This window comes from Typopeltis vanoorti, chromosome 16, assembly GCF_054136105.1.
Source record: "Typopeltis vanoorti isolate ZY-2024b chromosome 16, IOZ_Tvanoo_1.0, whole genome shotgun sequence".
Classification (NCBI taxonomy): domain Eukaryota; kingdom Metazoa; phylum Arthropoda; class Arachnida; order Uropygi; family Thelyphonidae; genus Typopeltis; species Typopeltis vanoorti.
The window spans coordinates 110026592-110048990 of record NC_143564.1 but is presented as its reverse complement, the minus strand read 5'-3'; the positions used below and the strand labels follow the sequence as shown (position 1 = coordinate 110048990).

Sequence of the window (22399 nt, the reverse complement as noted above, 5' to 3'; positions counted from 1 at the left end):
TGAGTAATTTTTTTGTGTGAACATGTTGCTCTCAAGAAGTGTTGGAGAGGATGCAGAAGCAGGTGACAAGAATTGTAGCAAGTTTATTCTCCCTATGGAAATAGATTGAAGATCTGTGGGCTTCAAAAACTAGCTTATAGCAAAAAAGAGAAGGAAACATGATAGAAGCATATGGGTAGAATGGGGCATGAGAGCTTTAATGCTAGTTTAGTGTTTGGGTCAAAAGTGCAGTCAAAAGTAATAGTCATATTATGGAAAGGAAGAGTAGAAGTTCCCAAAGACTTCGACCTCTGTAATGCCAAAGAACACAAAAGTTGGGAGTATCTGGAGGTGGCTCTGTTATCAGAAGAGGTTTACACAAGATTGTGATATCAGTTACCAAGAGGAGAGGTGACTTTTGCAGGATTATCAAGAAAATTTAAAGAAGCTGCTAATATCCTAAAAAACCCAACCCAATGCAATAAAAATCAAGGTTTAATTCTCCATCAAGTGTGGTCAGCTCTAATAAAAAATCTACCTCAATCTGAGCTCGGACTGTATGAACGAGAACAAGAACACGTGACATCGTCCAGTATTGTTCAACGTCAATAACGTTATATATCTGCATTCTGTTATTTGAGTTTTATGAATAGCCAGATGGTTATGATTTGTATTTATTAATTCTCTTGTTTAAACTTTAAGTTATACTATTTACCTCCTGAAGATGTAAATCCTACGATTTATGAAACTTGTCGGGAACTATTATTTCAGTCATTTTATATAACTGAATAATAAAAAAATGTGGTGTAATCACCGAAATATATCTTTTGTATCAAGAACTAGTTAAAAAAGATAATCCTCTCCTGATACATGGGTATCAGGAGAGGATTATCAGAAATTTGGGAATGCAGATGTATGATATGTGGTAGGCCATTATCTCAGCAAAAATTTATGCATCCTGTTCAGCTTGTTCAGTGGCGCAGGAAAAAGAAGGCCAGCTGGAGTTATGGATCCTTTCCTTTAGTGTTACATGGCAATCAGCATTCAGGCCAGTAGAATAACTGTTGATCAAATCAATGTCTCTTTAGCATACTATGTGAAATGCGATATAGCTTGTCTGTGTATATATACTCCAGATGATGACCTTAATATGAAGGTCGAAACATCGGGAAATTAAAATAATTATTTCTAACATGGTTGTAGTCTCCATAATTTGTCTGAAATGGAGTTACGGATGTTGAGGTCAGGAAGATAACTTCACTATGTGGATAGCTGGATCGCAGAAGATTGAGCTTCATGGACAGAAAGGTAAAAAAGGTTAGAGTGGTTTCAGATTTTAGAGATTGTTAAAACAGCAGATGGATGTTGCTAAATGGGACAAGAAAAGCTTTAGTCAGAGGTCAAAAGTAGGGGATTCTGAAGTAGGCAGTCTCTGGCTAGGAATGTCAGATTTCACAATGGGAACAGGTGCCATCCTTGTAGCAAAAGGAATCACGAAATATGTATTTGGAACATTAATGGTGGACTATGGATAATATAGATATAATTTGGGTTTCTGTCAAAAGCAGGTTTAAAGTCATTTAAAATTTATTCTTTAAAATGTATCATTACAACCGAGTAGAGATCAAGAATACACATATATATATATATATATATATATTTCAGTTGCAGTGTCACCGTGGTGATAATCTGTATGTTTCATTTTTGGTTTGGGATTAAATGAAAGAATAGCAGAGGGATATGCAGGGAAAGGAGTTAGTTTCTTGGCATACTTGAGAAGAGGCTAAAAAAACTATGCAATAGAAATTATAATTATTAATAAACTCCAAGAAGTCAAGAACTCATTGAGGGATGCTATATATCACTCACACCAGGTGTTATACCTTCTCTTAAACTCATTTACACTAGATGAACTCACTACTTTTCTCTCGGAAGACCCTGTAACCTCTAGACAGCGCGTCCCCTGGGTAGCGGATAGGGGAGTCCACCAGATATGACGGGGTGGTCCGAATATGCTGAATAAGGACTCGTGGACCAACAGGGCCACAGTGGGCAATCAACTTGATAGCAAGGGAAGTGGCTTTCCCATGGTCCCCTAGCTGGGTCTATTCTCTCTCTCTCTTTCCTCGTCTTTGAGGTAGGCCCCCCCTTGCTCTTTGATCTTTCCCATATGGCATTCCTCACCCAACTCTTGTAACTCATGACCCTAATACTATTAGAGTAATCGAGGGCTATGGGTCATTCTATTTCTATCTTTACTCTATCTCTATGTCTTCTCTTTAAAATTCCCTCCTACCACTTTAAGGCAAGCTTGAAGGCCTCAAGATGACAGCCCCATCACCAAGCTAGACTGCAGATGGCCAATAACCCTCTCAGTCAAAATTTTAACCCACTAAAAAAGACTCGTGAAGATAGTAAACAGACAGACTTTTTTGGTAACGAACCAGCTTGGAATAGGGATTTGAGAAGAAAATTATCGAAAACAAAAAAAAAGCAGAAATACACCTATTGGAATATAGCCACCTGGAATGTGAGAAGTATCCACCATAAAATCATAGAACTGGACCAAGCACTAGAAGAAAGAAATGTAAAAATAGCAGTAATTACAGAATCTAAAAAAACCCAGAGAGGAACAGACGAAACTGAAAATTACATCTATATATCTTCTTTCTTCTTTAGTATTCTGCAATTGAGCAGGTTCTTCTTTTAGTAGCAGAAACTTTCCTTCCACTCTCTTCTGTCCTGAGCCTTCTCTTTCAAGGTTGTGTACCTGTCTCCATTGAGCATGTCATCTAGCATTGTTTTCCTTACTCTTCCTCTGGGTCTTTTTCCGTCTATTTTTCCTTCAATGACATCTCTGGTGATTCCATTCCCTCTCAGAATATGTCTGATCCAGTTTCCCTTGCTTCTTTTTATCCTCCTTAACAGACTTCTTTCTTCTTCTACTTTAAGACCTCTTCATTAGTTATTTTATCTGTCCATTTGATTTTTTCCATCCTTCTCCAAATCCACATCTCAAAGCTTTCCAAAATCTTAATTTCTTCTTTCTTCAATGTCCAAGTTTCAGATGCATAGAGGGCAACACTCCACACATAATATTTTATTCTACCTAAATGGATAGAAACCTAAAGTCTTCTTTTCTTTAGGTTTCTATCCATTTTACTTCTGAATAAAGTCCATTTTCTATTAAAGGCATCTCTTCGCATCGCTATTCTTGCTTTTATGTCACTTTTACGTCTTCCATCACTGCTAATAACATTTCCTAGATATTTAAATGTCTTTACTTGATTCAATTTTTCTCCATTTATTCTGATATCCATATTTGCCTCTTTCCTTGCAATTTTCATCACCTTTGTTTTTCTGATGTCAATTTTCATTCCATAATTGATACAGGATTCCAGTAATCTGTTAGACAGATGTTGAAAGTTTATTTTTCACTAGGTTAGACTATAATAAATTTAGTTTAATCCTTTATCCCAGTGAGAGCAAACAAAGTTTGCACCTGAAAATATCTTCAGGACTGAATATAGTGTTGTACTATCTTACTTGGGTAAGTAGTACAACACCAAGGCGACTCGTAGCAAAGGTGGGGCAAGCTACCAACACTCCTATCCCAGTATCTCCCATAATGCAAAACACATCTCCTTGTGGATATGTATACTGTTATGCATTAAGGGATTGGCCACTACCCAGACTAGTTTCGACCTTTATTGAGGTCTCTTCAGTGGTAGCCAGGCCCAGAGTTGGAGATACCAGGCAGAAGCAATAGAAGAAAACTACAAAAATCATTATGCAGTCTAAATAATCTGATAAAAACATATGGTATGGAAATATCAACAGACAAAACAAAAGTCGTGGCCTTCAAAGGTGCTAATCCAATAAGAAGCAAAATAGTAATAAACAACAAAATAATAGAGCAAGTAAATACATTCAAATATTTAAGTTGCACAATGTCATATGAAAATGAAGCTGATATAGAACCAAAGATATCAAACTTTTTAAAAGTAACAGGCATTATAAATAAAATTTTTAAATCCAATTATGTACAAAAAACGCACACAAATAAGAATCTACAATACAGTAGCTAAACCAACCTTACTTTATGGCAGTGAGATATGGACAATAAAAAAAAAAAAAGCAGAAGAAAGAAGAATTGAATCATCTGAAATGAAATTTCTATGCAAAACTGAAGGTGTCACAATAATGGACAAAATGAAAAGCAGCGAAATCAGAAAAAAACTTGGAATTACAACCTCCCTAAATGAAACAGTTATTTCCTATAGAGAAAAATGGAAAGAACACATCTAAGAATGAATAGAAGCAGAATACCTAAACAAATTCTAAATTACCATCCAAAAGGTACTCAATGCAGAGGAAGACCCTTAAAAAGATGGAATTGAGTCTGGAACAGGCCACTTGCCTACAAGCCTGGAAAGGAAGAAGAAGAACTCACTACTTCAACAGACAAACTGTTCCACTCACTCATGGTTCTGAAAGAAAAATCTAGCTTACTCCTTTCTTAGCTTAACTTGAACAGATGCATCCTTATCCTCATCCACTTTCGATATAATGAAAAATTGCATCAACTGTTATCATATAACTCCATCTCAGAAGTTTATAGATATTTATCAGTGTGTGAAGTCCACATACTTTCAATTCATTCTCACAATCGACATTCCATAATCCTGATATCATCTTTGTAACTCTTCTTTTCAGACTTTCCACAGTTATTTATCCCTTTGGAATCCAGGAGACCAAATCTAAATGTAGTAGTCCAGGTGTGGTCATATCAAGATCTTATATGGAAGTAAAATGACTTCCATATGTTTACATGTCAAATGTCTGTTTCAACATCACAATTATAGTCCGAGTTATATTTATAGTTTTGCTATGTGACCTTTGAACTTCAACTTCCTATCTATCATAACTCCAAGTTCTATAGTCTCGTTAGTTAACCCAAGCATAATCCCACCAATACAATATGCAACTGGATGTCTCATTATGCCAAAGTACATAACTTTACACTTACTAACATTGAACAGATAGCCATTATCATTTGTCCACACTTCCAACCAATTCAAATTACCCCTTAAATGCTGTGTATCATTTAAGGGGTAATTTGAATTGGTTGGAAGTAATATAAGAACTTCCATATAAGAACTGTGGAGATCTCCAATTGTTTGCTGATGATGCAAAGATAGGCAGGGAAATCAGAGATGCATCATCAGCAAAAAATTGGAGATCTCATGTTAGGCCCTTCCTAATATCATTAATATATAGATTAAACTATCAAGGAATAATGCCTGGGGCACACACATACACACCACTGGTTACCTTATATCTGGCAGATTCACCTCCCTTCCCATATAGAACTTTCTGATAGCTGTCTGTGCCATTCACTTATCTAAACCAACTTTCCCTGCATAACTCTGCTTGTTTCTCCCCACATTTGGAGAAAAACAGGACTAGAAATCATGGGCATGTAACAAGGTTTATTTCAGGATATTTTCTAATACTGTTTTACCACCATATTTCATTTAATAATTCTTCAAAATTATTATCCCAGATGTTCAAAACATCCCTATCTTCAGTTATTATTATTATTATTATTATTCGTGACACCTCCAAGGAGTCTGAAGACTCATCCGGGAGGACACCCATTGTACATCTTCCCATCTCTACACCGAACCTCTACTACCAATCATCTACATCAGCGCCAGTTTTAAGTCATTTTTATTTGATTCATTTTGCTCTACTCTTTTTCCATTTCTAAGCTTTCTCAACAGTCTCCCACACATTGTCTGTCTTGAAGGTATTTATTTATTTATTTTCTGTATTTTTTTCAGTATTCTGTGACTTTTATTAAGCTACTTTTACATATATCTTTCCTGTTATATTCCTTGGTGTATTATCAAAGAGAATCTGTTGATTTACTTGTGAGAAACTTTAAATACAAGTTTATGTTTTTAAGGACCATGAAGTTCTGATTTTCTTATTATCCTTGAAAACAACTTCACCTTAAGCTTTTCTAGCTAACTCAATCAATTTTCTTCAGATTTTCAAATTGTCTTTCTAAAGTTTGGGTCTTGATTTCAAACTTTCACTTTTTATTAAATAATAATAGTATTTTTCAGTCTATAGTTTGCCTCTCATCTGGAAAATGCATATGATAAGGGATGGCCAAGGGAAAAGCTATGCAAAACTATAATTATAGGGTTTGAAGAGCTTTACGTTTCACAGAGGAATATACAGACTATATTTAAGTTATAAGTTACCACTCAGAATTGAAAAATGCACAGGAAGATGGTCTGACATACAGATTGGTCATGAAGTCCTGTGCCAGTTTTAAATTTTAATAACTAAAGATATTCAAATAACGGAACTATTTAGTAAAAATTATATGAAAGTTCAACTCTTAAAAATTTTTACACAATTTCATCAATGTAAACCTGATTTTTCTTTTCTGTATTTATATATTTTTTTTCAGTTTCTCTTTTATTTGCAGATACTGAATGACCCCAAATGGCAACAATTAAAGTTAAAAGCATGCTTTGGCTCACAAAATTTAAATCAATAACAGCTGTGAGAAGAAAGTTCATTATTAATTATAAAAATAAAAAAGATGTACTCCCATAAGAAGTCAATAAGTAGGTTGGTGAAAATTTTTAAAGAAAAACTGGATCAATTAATGACAAACCACAAACTGGGAGACCAGTTAATAGAGAAAGGCATGTTGCAGAATTTCTTCACCCCTCACTGCAGAGATTAAATCCTTCAGATAACATCATCCTGCAACAAGATAAAGCACCATAATTATGCAATGAATATGCAGTAGTTTTTAAATATCATCTTCTTGAAGAAATGGATTGGTAGAGGTAGATTGAATGCTTGGCTACAGTGTTCACCTGATAGATTTATTTTATTTTATTTTATTTTATTTTTTTTTGTGGGGCAATATCAAAACATTCGCCTACTCATCAAAACCTTGTTCTTTGGATGAACTGAGGTCAGAATAACAAACACAATTTGAGCAATATTTGTTAATCGATAATGCAATGTATTCATGGAGTTTGAGAACTCCATGAATACATTGCAACAAATGTCGATACATCTTTCAAGCCAATTCTCGAATTGGCTTGAAAGATGTATCTACATTGATGGTGGCCATATCAAAGTGGGATAATTAAAAACTGCATTAAGAATAAATCTTTAATACTTGAACTTTCCATTATTTGTATATTTTTAGTTATTAAAATTTATGTAAGAGAAAAATGCAGGTTATTGTCGCTGTTAACCATAATCTATTAGGATTGCATCATTATTACGTTACGCTTCCCATAACTCATCACGAGAAGACATTCCACACCACACAATCCACCTTCTATAATATTTAATCCTCTATATGCATGTGGCATCACTATCTGCCTGCTAATATCAAAATTTGAAACAGTCAAACTCTCTTTAAGCAGATGATTTTATACTCCTAAAAAACTACTAGTCTTCAGTACACTAGCTAAACTGAATAATTAGTGTAACAAATTTGACATAAGAATAAGAAATTAAAAGAGAAAACTATGAAAATAACCAGGAACAAGGAAAAACATCAACTGCACCCGAAAATATTTCAGCTATTCACAATTTTTTGTTGTTCTTATTTTTTTGTAAAGATTACATAAATTTAAAAATAAATATCAGAATAATCAAAGATGGCACATAGTGTGGAACAGGTGAATAATACTCATATGAATGATATTTATTAGTATATTAATAAATAGATATTTATTAATATATTAATAATATTTATTTATATGAATAATAATATCTCCGATGAAATAGTCTGTGGGGTTAGCCTAGTGGCATGGCTATGCGCTTTGCAACCATATGCCTGGGGAAGGAGTGTCCTAGGTTTAATTCCCGTCAATGACGTAAGGAGCTTAAGGATCTTCCTCAGCCATAGCCAAGTTAGCCGGTCTTGGGTGTGGACAGCAGGGTTTTTTCCATCAGTTTATCTGGGGGTTTTCATTCTGCAAGCAGGCAACCCGGCCCCGTGAACACACAGGCTACAGTCATAGGATATAGTACGGCAAGGAAGGCAATGGGAAACCACCCTGCTCATAATCATTTCCCTAGTATGGTAGCATATAGTTGTCCCCACCAGCCGTATGGCTGAGGGAATAGAATACATATGAAATAGGAGAAATTAGCCAAAACACTAATGGATCTAAGAGTTAGGTCCATAGAGACCATAGATATGAGAGTAATAAGAAAAGTTAGGGGACTGAAGAGAGGGCATTAATTGGCAAAATCTTGCTATAAAGGAACTTGAAATGGTTAGCATTCAAAACTGTGTGAGCACAGCTAATGTAAGGTAAATATGTTACTTAAGCAGAATATGAGAGGAACAATTAAGAAAACAAGTGCTTCATGCCAAAATAGCAAGAAAATAACCCAGAGGAATCAGTTTTCTATGGTAATACTAACTGTAGTAATCTAGAAAAGTAATATGCAAGATCTGACAGTAATGTAGACCTGACAAATAATAGATCAATTTAGAAAAAACTGTTGGTTGAAAGCTAGTAATAATAAGATGAACTTAAACATTTATACTGTCATAGTATGTTGTACAACTCCTGAAGGTACATATCAGGAATATGATAAAGATGTTTATCAACACAAGGAGGATATACATGATAGAATTACAATAAATACTACTGTGATTTGCAGTAAGAGAGGCTCATATCCATGACTGGGATATTAGAGCCAGCTGGGTAATAACACCCAGCTGGCTGTTATTACCTCCCTGTGGAAAGATGGTAATAACAGCATATAACAATTACCTAAAATATATTCAAAAATCTGTTAAAATATAAATGGCATATAAAGAATTGCACTGAACAGCCAGTTAAGTGCAATCTTCTCATCATACATGGAATTGAAAGCATCAGGAACAAGCAAAAAGATGACAAGCAACTGCATGTGTGCATGATTCAATACAACTATGAACTAACAGCACATCTATGCAACTCTGTGATATGTTAGTTTGCATCAGATGCATGCTAATATCATGGAAACTGTTCTCCTGCTGGTGTCCACACTCAATATCTATAGTTGCATTTCTAAACACTAGTCAACAAAAGTTTTACTTTCAAAGATCTTTCTTTTTAAATCCTATAAACTTAAAAACTAACCTATAAACAAGGCAAATTACTACAATTCCTCTCCTCTTCAGTTAAGTAAAAAACAGTAAAAATAAATAAAACTGAGAAAAAGAAATGTTAAAATCAATTTCTTTTATTGATGAAATGAAATAAATACACAGTAGGTTTGATTTCTGACAGCTGAGCAGTCAAATGTAAAAACTATCATTGTACACAATTAGCTATTCTTGATTTTTCAAGAAGCTTGTAAAGCATCTATATTCCATAGACCACTGACATGAAAACAAATACTTTCTCATATCAAATGAATTTATATATGAGAAGAATGACTACTTGTGACACTGAGTCATTATCATTTTCTGTCATATCACATATTATGATGGTACAGAACAATTAGTAATTCATGACTAATTTCCAGTGATTTTCTTACAAACTGATCTATTATTTGTGACGTCTAATTTGATCAGCCCTTGTGTTTTAAGCTTCTAAAGCACACCTACAATTGATACATCTTATTATTCCTTTGGGTCTTTTCTCAAATAATTTTGATTCAAATACACCACTGCTTTGCTAGTCTCTCCTCTGTATTTTATTTACGTGCCAATACCATTTAAAATCAGCTCTGCTTATGCATTTTTGAATATTAATAATGTTAAACTTTTCTGATATCTTTCTTTTTAATATTAGGTCTGACAACAACGGTTTACAGACAAAAAAAACATCCTGGCAGTAGATGGCATTGTGTATTTATAGCAGAAGTGCTACTATGTAGTCGAAGTAGGGAAAATAGTGAGTTGTGCCCTCCCATGATGAGTTCTTGGGGGTATCATGTAATAACAGTAATAGTAATGTACACGAAGTACTCAGTAGTTAAAATATGGATTTTTTTTTATTTTTTTTTTCAGCCAAACTGGTTTGGCCCTTGACATGTTGGTATAATTTGAATCTTAGCTAAGGAAAGATTCTATAGGAATGGAAAGACCATATGATAATGCCATTGCACAATGGTGATGCAAAGACTGATATGTCTCTATTGACATGTCAGTATTGATATAATAATTGTGAAGATTTTAGAGAAGTTGGTAAGAACTTGTGTATACAGAAATGGAAGGTGGACAAACAACCTATACTTTGTAAGGAACAGCATGGGTTTATTAAAGGAAGATCTTGTCTGAGCAATTTGCTCATATTTTATAATAATGTTACAGCTAATTTGGATAGGGTGGAATGGATTCCCAATAATAATGTTGAACTTTGTTAAAGCATTTGATAGGATACTACATGACAGGATGTCAAATAAATTTGAGAATATAGGATTGAAACATAAACTATTGGTTTGGATAAGTGGGTGACTGAGAGACAGGTATCAAAAAGTAGTATGTGGGGGATGTGAATATGACAGATTTAAGGTTAGAAGTGGTGTTCCTGGGATCAGTCCTTGGACCATTGTTGTTTAATCTATATATTAATAATACTGGGAAGAGCCTGTGATAGATTTTCAACTGGGTGCTGACAATGCAAATATAGGCAGATCAATCAGAGATGCAACTGATACACAAAATTTAAAGGGTAAATTGAATAGGCTGGAAATGTGGGCAAATGTTATGGCTGTCAATTCAATGTTAGTAAGTGTAAAGTTATGCTTTATGGTGAGGAAACATCCAATGGCATATTATATTGCTGGGATTATGCTTAGAGTAATTGATGAGGCTAGAGATCTTGCAGTTATGATAGATAGGAAGTTCAAGTTATGAGGCCTTGATACAACCACACCTGGACTACTGCATACATATTTGGTCTCCTGGGTTCCAAAGAGATAAAGAAGTTGTTGAAAGACAGCACAGACGAGTTACAAAGATGACATCAGGATTATGGAATGTAGATTATCAGAATAAATCGATAGATAAATTTTTTCATTATATGGAAGGTGAGGAGAAAACAAGGGGAAGAGGCATTCATTCACATTAAGTTTGTGTGCAGTTAAGAAAGGGGGGGGGGGACTGGATTTTTCTCTCACAGACATGAGTGAGTCAAACAGTTTGCCTTTTTAAGTAAAGTGCATTTAACATGAATGAGTTTAACAGAAGTATGGCAGCTTCATGATTGGGCTACTTATACACAGAGGCTGTTGACTTCATATTAGATCCCTATGTATCCCATAATGCACAGTATGCTTACTTTCAGACATGCATGCTGGTATGCATTATGGGAAGGGTCACTAACCAGACTGGTTTTGACCTTTACTGATGACTCATCAGTGGGAGAAGAAGTCTATTAATGAAGCCTTAGTCTAAAGAATACTTAGTCCCTAATGCAAATATGTCACATTAGATATACCAAGAATGTACTATCCTTATTATCTAAAAACATAAATTAATTTGTGTTAAAGATCCTATAAACATAATCAGGTTTAGCTAATGCTTATAATTAAGATATAATTATGGGAGCTTAGTACCAGTTTCAAATACTTCTGACAAGGATACTAAGTACCCTGTGCTAAACAACATGCAGGTTAGTTTGATATGACCATGACCATTTCACATGTCCAGGGAACCTCCGAAAGGGTGGAACTAAGAACTTTCCAGTGTTGCAAGTGTATACATGTAAAACACTTGCAGCAAAAGCACAAGGGCTGCATCTAGTTTTAGCCAGCTACTTACATCTTGCTAACCATGCCATATGTATTTATCATGGTGAATTTAAAAACATTATTTCACAGCAACAAATAAAAATTAGGAAGACTAATTTCATGAATTAGTCTCTGCTTGGAAGAACTATTCCTAGGAAGACTAATTTCATGAATTAGTCTCTGCTTTGAAGAATTATTCCTACCCTCAACAAATTTAGCTGCATAAAAGTACATGTATAAGAGACTTATTCTCAGACCTTCAATAGCTATGGGTAACCCACCCATCAAATGGCTCTCCTTTGCACCCCATGTAAAGTCAATAATTCTTACACATGTTGTGCCTGTAAGCACACATCAGTATATGTGTAAAGGCTGTTAGCCTATATTAATTAGCACTGTGGGTACTAATTATTTCATACAAATTTTACATAATTAATGCAATTTATACAGATAAATTGCATTCAAAGTTATGTGAATATGTGTAATATACACTAAAAATATACACTAAATTTTTAGTAATATACACTAAATTTTAGTGTATATTACACATATAAGAATATGTGTAATTTAGTGTATATATGTGTAATTTAGTGTATATTACAAATATATGAATATGTGTAATATACACTAAAAAAAAAACCTAATCAGGATTTTTAATCCTAATTTATTTCCAAAACAAATAAATGCATATTAGCTCTATTGATTAAAAATCAGAAGTTAAGGCAAAACGATCTTCTAATTAAAATAAATATTGTTAATTTTTCACTTTCAGAGAAGTGTCAATTTAAGAGAGCTTCTTTTTACTACTGTTTTTAAATTTCGAATGGGTTTAAGGAATTAAATTTATGGCATATTATATAGTTGTGTGTCTTCAAATTTTTACAACTGTCTTAGTGTCGCAATAACTCATTTGCATAATATTGAAAATAAACGCCTCTACCGTAATATGTTTATTCCAAATATATGCATATATATACACACACGTGTATATATTCGATGGATCATACCATGTCTATGTGCCTCAACGTTGATAGGAACTATAGATACAGTATATTATAACAGCAATATACTGTATACATTCTTCTGTGTTCGCCGGTTTTAGTCATATGAATATTTCTAGATATATATCCTAGTACAGTACTGGCAAAGGTTGCATGCTACCATATAGTGTCGATGAAGCTCAAAGCACACGGTATAGGTAAAGAGAAGATTCTCTCGTATTAATAACTTTAATATTGAAAGCAAAGTTTATATTGTTTATTTGTGATAAAGACTAAGAAACAGGACGTTAATGTTTCGTTTTCAGAGAAAGCCTATCAAATATTTCATGACAACAATTACCTTAACATATTCTCATTTTTTCTTAAATTATCGGAATCCTCAACATATTTTCCACACGCTAGATGAGCCATATTGCTCTTCTCGAGTTAAATTTCACGACAGGGGATTTCAGTTTGAGTAATTATCATTATTATTTAAACGAAATAGGACAAAAATAATTAAAATACACGTATATTGTGTTTGTTATTCTAAATCAAAGCAAAATGTCTAAAAATTCGCACAATGTAAATAATTTAACAGAAAGGAAAATAAACTGAATACTTCACAAAAATATATATCATTTTTTTACAAAAAATTTACAGTATTTCCAGTGCAGAAAGGCAGAAAAGTTGCCATCTCGTGTGCCCTGACCCTATCGCAGTATATTATGATTATCACTGAAGCTCATTGCCTGAATAAGCTAGTTCCACTCTCAAGGGTAACTCACTATACTCATCACCATATGTATATGAAAAGCCTATAGAGCTCACTGGCCTGCACACTATACTCTCACTCAATGTTCAAGATGGGTCCTTGTTTCTTTTAGCTGTTTACTAAAATGCTTTTTCTACTGCAGTAATGTGATAAAACTCCCTTGATAACTTGTATATTTCTATCCCATACCATCCCTTCTCCTTTCTGTGCCTATAAAGAGAGCGAGTACACTCCTCATTCTTTGCTAGACTACATTCCTTAGGCATGCATTCCATCAGACTATCCTCATAACCTATATTCCTATTATAATCTTGCTTACTTTCCGGTGCACGTTCTCTCCTGTAAAGGGAACATGCACACGCAGGGCAACTATTTCAGCGCAATAATCAAGACAGATCTAATCAAGCTCTTATAAATCATCTTTAATCATGCAAGTTAATGTTCTATTTAACATTGCAGTTTGCATTGTGATTATGTTACTATTTTGGCAATGTAGTCCCTAAACTTCAGTTCCCAAGTTAAGTCTTCTATCAACCCTATGCCTCTAACGCCATTAACTACTTCCAGCAAATTCTTATCAATATATATACTCATGTTCATAGAAACATTCACATATCATATTTTTTACCGGTAGCATGCTGGTTGGAGTGTGGAGCTATTACTTTCTCAGCTACTCAGTCTGAAAGAATAAATGTTATTATCTCTGAACATATAAAAATATGTCCAGAAACTATTTTGAAATGAGGTCTGTGTAGCTCAGTGGAAGTGGCGCTTGCGTCCTTTGCACTTGGCCGCTCGAAGTTAGACCTAGGTTAAAGTCTAGTAGCCTACTGGAGGAACTTTTTCTAAGCCCATCTTCGACCGGTTCCCAAGTTAGTCGATCTCTGGCACAGGCCAGTGGGTTTTTCCTCCGGGAAACTCTACCCCGAAAATCGACCGTAGTACCCACATCATTTCAGACAATAACATATCCTGTTAGGGCATCAATAGATGGCAGCACTTGTTTGCTGGTCTCTTCATCAGTAGCCGCCTATAATTAGTGATAGACATGGGCCAGATATCTGATTGGCTACCCATGGAGATTGAACTGCCCACTCAGTCTCCAAAAGCTAGATAGGGTATGAAGGCCTCGCCTACTCCCTATTAGGAAATAAAAGGAGTTAGCTGATTTATTTTATTTTATAACTATTTTGAAAAAAAATCTGATGGCATATCGCCACTTTGGTTTTTGTTGGCTTGCCTTTAGGTAAAATCCAATTTTAATTCCTCCTCCACCACTTTTATTCTAAACCAAATCCTCCATGATATCCACTTTTACATTCAAGGTACAAGTTGTTAGACAATTTTCACTAAATACTATAATCGTTGTTTGGTGAAATTTGATCTCCCCGCTAATATCATTGCAACACTTGTCTTTTCCAAGCTGTAGTGCATGTCCACATCTACAATCGGTCTGGGTTGCAAAAGAAATGCTAAATTAAGATAGTTTAAAGTGTTAGGAATGAAATGCTATAATATTAAAATATCTTCAGAGTAACTACAATAAATATTTTGAGAGTAATTTTAATTACAATTTTATTAGTTACCCTCTGCCTGTATAGCTCAAGGGAAGTGGCGCTAGACCTATTGAAGGAAGAGTACCGTAAATTCTATTCTACTCACCGACTAAAGCAGGGATCTTCAACGCATGGCCTCCGGCCACCTGTGGCCCGCGGAGCTCTTTGCCGTGGCCCACCGGCCATTTTGAAAAAATAACTACTTAGCATTAAAACGTGATTAAATAAAAAAACAATTTCAATGAAGCCCCCGGGCCACTAAGCTATACTGCAGAATTTAGAATTGTAAGATGCTTTCTAGATTCACAAGGAATGCTGTGCATTCGATACTTTACATAAAATCCTATAAAAATAAAATAAAATATTAAATAGACATGCTTCTTCAGCAATCTACCAGCGCCAAGCGGTACTTAAGTACTAGTACTAAGATCGCAGGTAGATGGCTGAAGCAGTAGTTCGTTCGAGTGCGATGTCTAGTGCCTTCCAGATACATCTGGAAGGTTCTCGATACTTCCTTATTTTCATATAAATACAAGAGTATCTTATCCACAGTCAGTCAGTCGTGAACAGTGTGATATTCGTGTATAAGAGCACCCAGGTACGTCGTATCAGCCATAGCCTATTATAGTTTTATATTGCCAGACTTTTTTTTATTAGTGTGACATATATTCACTGGATAATAACCATTACACGGCCATTTTGGATCATTTTTTGGGTTCACCTTCCATGACTATGGCGTCTACGAGTAAAAAGCGTAAATCAAGTGATTCTTGTCGGGTTTTTAATAAAAAGTAAACCAATTTGTAAGTTTTTGTGCCGATTGACGATAAGCCAGTGCGTTTAATTTGTCGTGAGTCAGTGTCAGTATCAAAAGAATACAACATAAATCGACACTATGAGACAAAGCATGTGTCCAATTTCGATCACCTTCAAGGCTAGCTTCCTGTGTACAAAGAGAATCGTCTCCAAATTGATTTAAAATGCCAGCAGGGTACGTTTAAAAGGCAGAAGGAAGAGAGTGAAGCGTGCGTCAAAGTTATGTAATAGCTGAAAAAATTACTAAAAACTCAAAAGCCTTCTTGGACGCCAAGTTTTTCAAAGAGTGTCTCTTCGCTGCTGGGGAAATTCTATGCCCAAATAATAAAGACGTGTTTAAAAACTCGAGTTTGTTTTTCGACACGTTGTAGCACAACGTGTCGAAAAACTTTCCAATGACATTGAAAGAACTTTAAGAAAAAACGGTCGTCCGAATTTACGTCATATTCACTTGCTTTAGATGAGAGCACAGATTATTATTATTCCTGATACCTCCAAGGAGTTCGAAGACTCATCGAGGGAGGACACGTACAACTGTCTCAACCATTACACCGAACCTCTACTACGAATCATCTCCATCAACTCCATCCACCTCCACCACCCCAACAACTAGTATTTTTTGTCTATAAATTGCGTGTGTTCTGAAGGGCCGATTTGTTTGTATGCGGGATGAAACACCCGAGTTTCCGGGAGAAAAAACCCTGCTACCTCCGTATGAGATCTGCTAATTCACCTTCGATTGAAATCGTCCAGATAAAGAGTCCTCCCGTCGCGACGAGAATCGAACTTAGGCCAATTCTAATCGAAGGGCGCAATGTATCGTTCTTCCAATTGCGCCACGGAGGCGATCAAGGCGATCAGATGTGAAGGATACAGCACAACTGGCTATCTTTGTCCGTGGCATTGATCAATAAGTCATTGTGACAGAAGAACTGCTAGCGCTCGTACCTATGAAGGGAACGACGAAAGGCACTGATATTCTTGAAGCCACCAAGAAAACGCTCCAGCGTTTCCACCTCAGCTTAACCAACCTCGAGGGTGTGGTAACTGATGGTTCCCCTGTTATGATGGGAAAGAACGAAGGGTTTGTTGCGCTGCTACAGAAAGAACCAGAACTAGAAGAAAAAGATTTTGTCCATTACCACTGTTTAATCCACCAGGAGAATTTATGCGCGAAAACTATTGGATTTGAGAATGTCTTGAAAGTAATTGTAACTGTCGTCAACATTATTAGGGCAAGAGGATTGAACCATCATCGATTCCAATAGTTTTTGACCCAAGAGTGAGAAGCGGATCACGGCGATGTGGTTTATTATAGTGATGTGCATTGGTTGAACAGAGGGAAGGTTCCTAAAAGAGTCTTTGATTTAAGGAGCGATACAGCAGTACATGCAAACCAAGGGAAAACTGTTGAAAACCGATTGCGGAATTCAACGATCCGAAGTAGATGACAGATTTTGCCTTTGTGACCGACATCTCATTGCATTTGAATGACCTAAATACGCGGTTACAATCCAAAGATCAACTGGTGCACACGCTGTTTGATCACATCAAAGTTTTTGTGGCCAAGCTCAAACTTTGCAAGGCACAACTCGCAAAAAATGACTTAACTCATTTTCGGCTTCTCGCTGAGTCCAACTGTTCGTCTCTTGATGAATACACTACAAAATTAGCTGTGTTGCGAACTGAGTTCGAAGAGAGATTTAGTGATTTTTGTAACAACAGTCTTCTTTAGATTTCTTTTCAATACCATTCAGTGTCAATGCTGCCAAAATGCCAGGCTCAGAACAAATGGAGCTGCTTGAATTCCAAAACAACTCTTCTTTGAGAGAAAAATTATTCAATGTGCCCTTGCTTACATTTTACAAAGACTACATTTCTCAGGACGCATTTGGTAATCTTCGCCGGCATGCTTTGAAGATACGCTTTGTTAGGAAGCACATACTTATGTGAGCAAGTCTCCAGAATGAGGCATGTGAAGTCCAAGACAAGAACTAGATTACAGACCAACATCTCGAGAATACCCTGAGCATAGCGACTTTTAACATTCATGCCAACATCGACAAGCTGGTCAAGGAAAAGCATTGCCAAGTTTCCCATTGACATTGTGAAAAATTAATGTTTTATTCATTAAATTAACTTTTTTCAAATATTGGTTGTATTTACTTATCAGGAACCCTACTCCAACCTACGCTCTTATAGCTGAGTTTGTTTATTTTTATAGGATTTTATGTAAGGTATCAAATGCACAGCGTTCCTTGGAATCTGGAAAGCATCTTACAATTCTAAATTCCGCAGTGTAGCTTAATGGTCCGCTGCCTTCATTGAAATTTTTAATGCGGCTCGCACTGTCTGTAAGATTAAAGACCCCCTGGATTAGAGGAACTTTTTACTGAGCCTTTTTTTTTGGGGGGGAGGGTTCCTGAGTTAGGCGATTCTGGCACGGGCAAGCAGGGTTTTTACTCTCCTGGAAACTCGGGTTTTTCTTCCTGTAAACTCAAGAAAATTGATTGTAAACCCACACTATATTCAGACAATAAAAACATTGTGTTAGGATTAGGGACCACGAGATGGCGGCACTTCTCAAACACTTTCTTCACAGGAGGCCATGTATAATTAGTAGTAGTAGTCTTTAGCCAACTATCTCTGATTGACTGTGGATGGAAATTGAGTAGCCCCTCTGTCTCCAAAAAGTTATACAGGGCTAAACGCCTCACCTACCTCCCTATAAATAAAGTCGTTAGCTGATTTATTTTATTTTATTTTGTATTAGTTACCTAATACGTTTTTAAAAGGCAAAACAGAAAAATCAGCCTGAAAACACATGTAGTTAATAGAAAAAAATTATACTGTGTGTAGCCGATGGTCAACTACGTGGGATATGCTGAATCGCAGTGTTGTTTAGGATACAATGACCTCGAGGAATTCCATCGCACGCTGCATAGTAATACAGACAATTCCCAATTTACCTAAATTTAGACTTGAACAAATTATCACGAAAAAGTACTAGAAAATGGTGGATAATAAAAATTTTACTTGCCCCGTCTGTGAATCAATACCGGCGATTTACTGACGGGAATCGAACTCAGGTCTTTCCGTCCAAAGGACTTCGTTTATTCAAATTGAGCTACCGAGGCTTGCTGATTAATTTTCCAATATCACAAAACATATTTAGTTATAATGTTTTTGTTGTTGTATATATATATATATATATATATATATATATATATATATATATATATATATATATATATATTTAGGAACAGAATTTGTTTGTGTTGGAAGCACTGAATTTTTATTTTACATGAGTTCTAATGCAAGTGCATTATTGATTGTTCTGAGTGATAATTTAATTAAAAAATCGGAAAATTGGAGTCTTGTCCGGTTTTAACAGAGGGCAAATCTTTGATGTGCCTTTAGCTAGAGCATCAATGACAGAAACTTCCAGATTAGGTGTATCAATGTTGACAGTTTACATGATTATGTCTACATACACACATTATGGCAAGACAACATCATCGAAGGAAAACAACAGACGAAAATCAAAATTGACAGATATCAAAATTGACATATCCAAATCGCCTGAAAGGGAGAAAGATAGTTTCGAAAAATCTCATAACTACTGCAGCACATGTAATAGCAAAATAATCAGATGCGTAAACGATCCTGTCACGACCTTCAAAATCGGACATTAGGAAACTGAAACGTGTGATATGGTCAGATGAGCCGACCTTCATCCTTTTTCCTTCATCAGAAAGAGTTTACTTTTGGAGAACACCTAAGAAAGCCAACAATTCGGAATGGGTGGTTCTAAGGATAAAGCACGGGTGTCCTGTGATGTTCTCGACAGTAGCATCATCGTATTCTGTTGGTCACATTATTACTCCTCATGGCAAATTGCAGCAAGTGGTTATTTGGATGTTTTTGGTAATTAAGGGCATCTCATGATGAAAATTTTTATTTCCAAACAACAATGAAGTATTCCAAGACGACAATGCTTGTATTCACACAGCTTGTGCTATACAGTTGGTTGTGGTTTGAAGAGCATAAAGCTGAACTTCAATGTCATCCGAGTCTAGCAAAATCACCAGATTTGGACATTATTGAACCACTCTGGTCAGGTTTGAAGACTAGAATAAGAAACAGATTCCGATTTACAACGTCTTTGGAATTTTGTACTATTCTTCTTAAAAATAGTACAAAATTCCAATAAAAAGAACTCCAGGGTTTTCAATGAAATTTATTTTATGATATTTCGAATTGCAAAATGAATGTAGCACATATGATCAAAGTACAATGTCAAAAGTTTGATTACCAGTTAAAGTACTTCAACATGTGCACCATTTACAGCCCTGAAGACATCGAAACGGAATTCCACGTCAGACCACACTTGGGTAAGCATATCCATAGGAATTGCTTCTATGGTGGCTGTTTTTCTATGGCACAGTTGGGCAAAGAACTAGATTTTTTCTTGATATACAATGTATCTGTATTTTAAGTAGCCATAAAGGAATCAATTCATTATAGCCAAATCGGTACTGCATCGTGGCTAAGCAATAGAACCTCCTCTGCCTATCCATTTTTCTGGGAACTGGTTGTTGAGCACAGTCAGCACAATCCCTGTATAATGCAGATAGGACCCATCTTGTTGGAAAATGAGGTCTTCCCAATTCTCGGTCTGTGTAAACAAAGTTCTGTAGCATATCCAGGTATGCCACACTCGTAATCGTCTCTTCATGAAAAAGCAAATGGCCTGACAATGCGATCATGCATGATGCTGCACCAGCCATTGAATTTCGGACTGTTAAGGACGAATATCACAAGTTCTTGAGAATTTTCTGACCCCCCCCACACACCTGATAATTATGGCGATTAACAACGCTATGCACATGAAACGTGTATCATCAGAAAATAAAACTAGTGATGAAGAAATGGGTCACCAAATAGACAAGATGAGAGTGGAAAAGAGTAATCATAATAGGAGAATTTAATTATTCAAATATTGATTGGATAGCAGTAGAATCTCATGAGAAGAATGAAAATGCATTTATTGAGCTGTTTCGGGTTAATTCCTCAAGCAGCATGTGATAGAAGGAACTCGAGATCAAAGAGTGTTTGATTTGATTATAGTGTCAGAGGGCGTTTCAGTTAAAGATGTAACTATTCTTCCTCTGGTTGGTGATAGTGATCACCAACCAGAGGAAGAATTCACTTGGGAAGTGACTAAGTTTATGAATGTTCCATTCAGAAAAAGTTATTACACGATAAACTACAAATCAGGAAATTATCCGAGGAGCATACTGAGTTAAGTGGAATGGGATCGGTTGATAGATGGGGAGAATATCTACAGTGCATGGGAAGCATTTAAACGATACTTAAATGATGCGATATCAGAGTGTGTCTCGAGAGTTCGAAGAATAAATAGAGTAGGAATCAAATTAATGTGTAATCTTATTAAGCAAGAGGTTCGTAAGAAAAGGATGATGTTGAAGGAATACCGGATGCATAAGAATGATATGCATTATGAAAATTATAAGCAGCAGGCTAGAATAGTCACAACGGTTGTACGGAAAGCAAAGTCTCAGTATGAAACGAAACCGGCTCTGCATGCTAAAGATAATCCACAAGAATTCTATCGATATGATGCAAGTAAAAGAAGAAATAAATATGAAGGAATAACTCTTCTAAATGCAGATGATGTGAGGATTACAGTTTCAGATGAGGTCGTTCAACTAATGAGTGCCCATTTTGTTAAAATCTATCAACCTGGTGTATGCGACATTGAGCTCAATGCTACCTCTTCACTGGATGAAGAAACTCAGGTGTGTGAGGACGAGTTATTAGAACTGTTGCACAAGCTGAATAAGAATTCAGCAAAAGGGACTGAGGGTATCAGCACGTGTGCTAAAAGAGTGGCCATTCCTTTGGCCAGGATGTTTAATATGAGTCTCAGAACAGGGACGGTTCTGCAGGAATGGAAGGAATGTATGGTAATTCCATTGCACAAGGGTGGTACAAAGACCGATGTATCCAACCATCTACCAATTAGTATGTCAAGAGTGGTAGTGACAATTTTGGAAAAATTGGTTAGGGCCTGCATTCAGAAATGGATTGACAGTGAATCTCTACTTTGCAATGAACAACATGGGTTTACTAAGGGAAGGTCATGTTTTAGCAACTTGTTCACATTCTATAACAATATTACCATGAATCAGACAAGGGGGATGGATACACCATGATAGTTTTGGATTTTGCTAAGGCTTTCGACAGAATACAACATGGTAGACTGTTGCATAAACTGGAGAATATGGGTTTGGATTATAGAATATTAGCGTGGATAAGAGAATGACTGACTGACAAATATCAAAAAGTGGTATATGGGGAATCTTGGTATGCAAGATTTAAGGTAACCAATGATGTACCACAAGGATCAGTTCTTGGTCAACTGTTACTCAGTCTGTACATTAATGATATTGGGAAGGATTTGACAGGCGACATACAGCTAT

General features: G+C 35.8%; 1 protein-coding gene across 2 annotated transcripts in view; it reads right to left on the bottom strand.

Moving 5' to 3' along the window:
• The window catches only part of Naa35 (N-alpha-acetyltransferase 35), a 440678-nt gene extending 427494 nt beyond the window's left edge, over nucleotides 1–13184 (bottom strand). For both annotated transcript variants that reach the window (XM_090406587.1, XM_090406588.1), the window contains exon 1: nucleotides 13108–13184. In XM_090406587.1, coding sequence (XP_090262713.1) covers nucleotides 13108–13178 — 71 coding nt within the window. In that variant the 5' untranslated portion in view covers nucleotides 13179–13184. The remainder of the gene's footprint in view (nucleotides 1–13107) is intronic.
• Between the last annotated feature and the right edge of the window lie 9215 nt (nucleotides 13185–22399).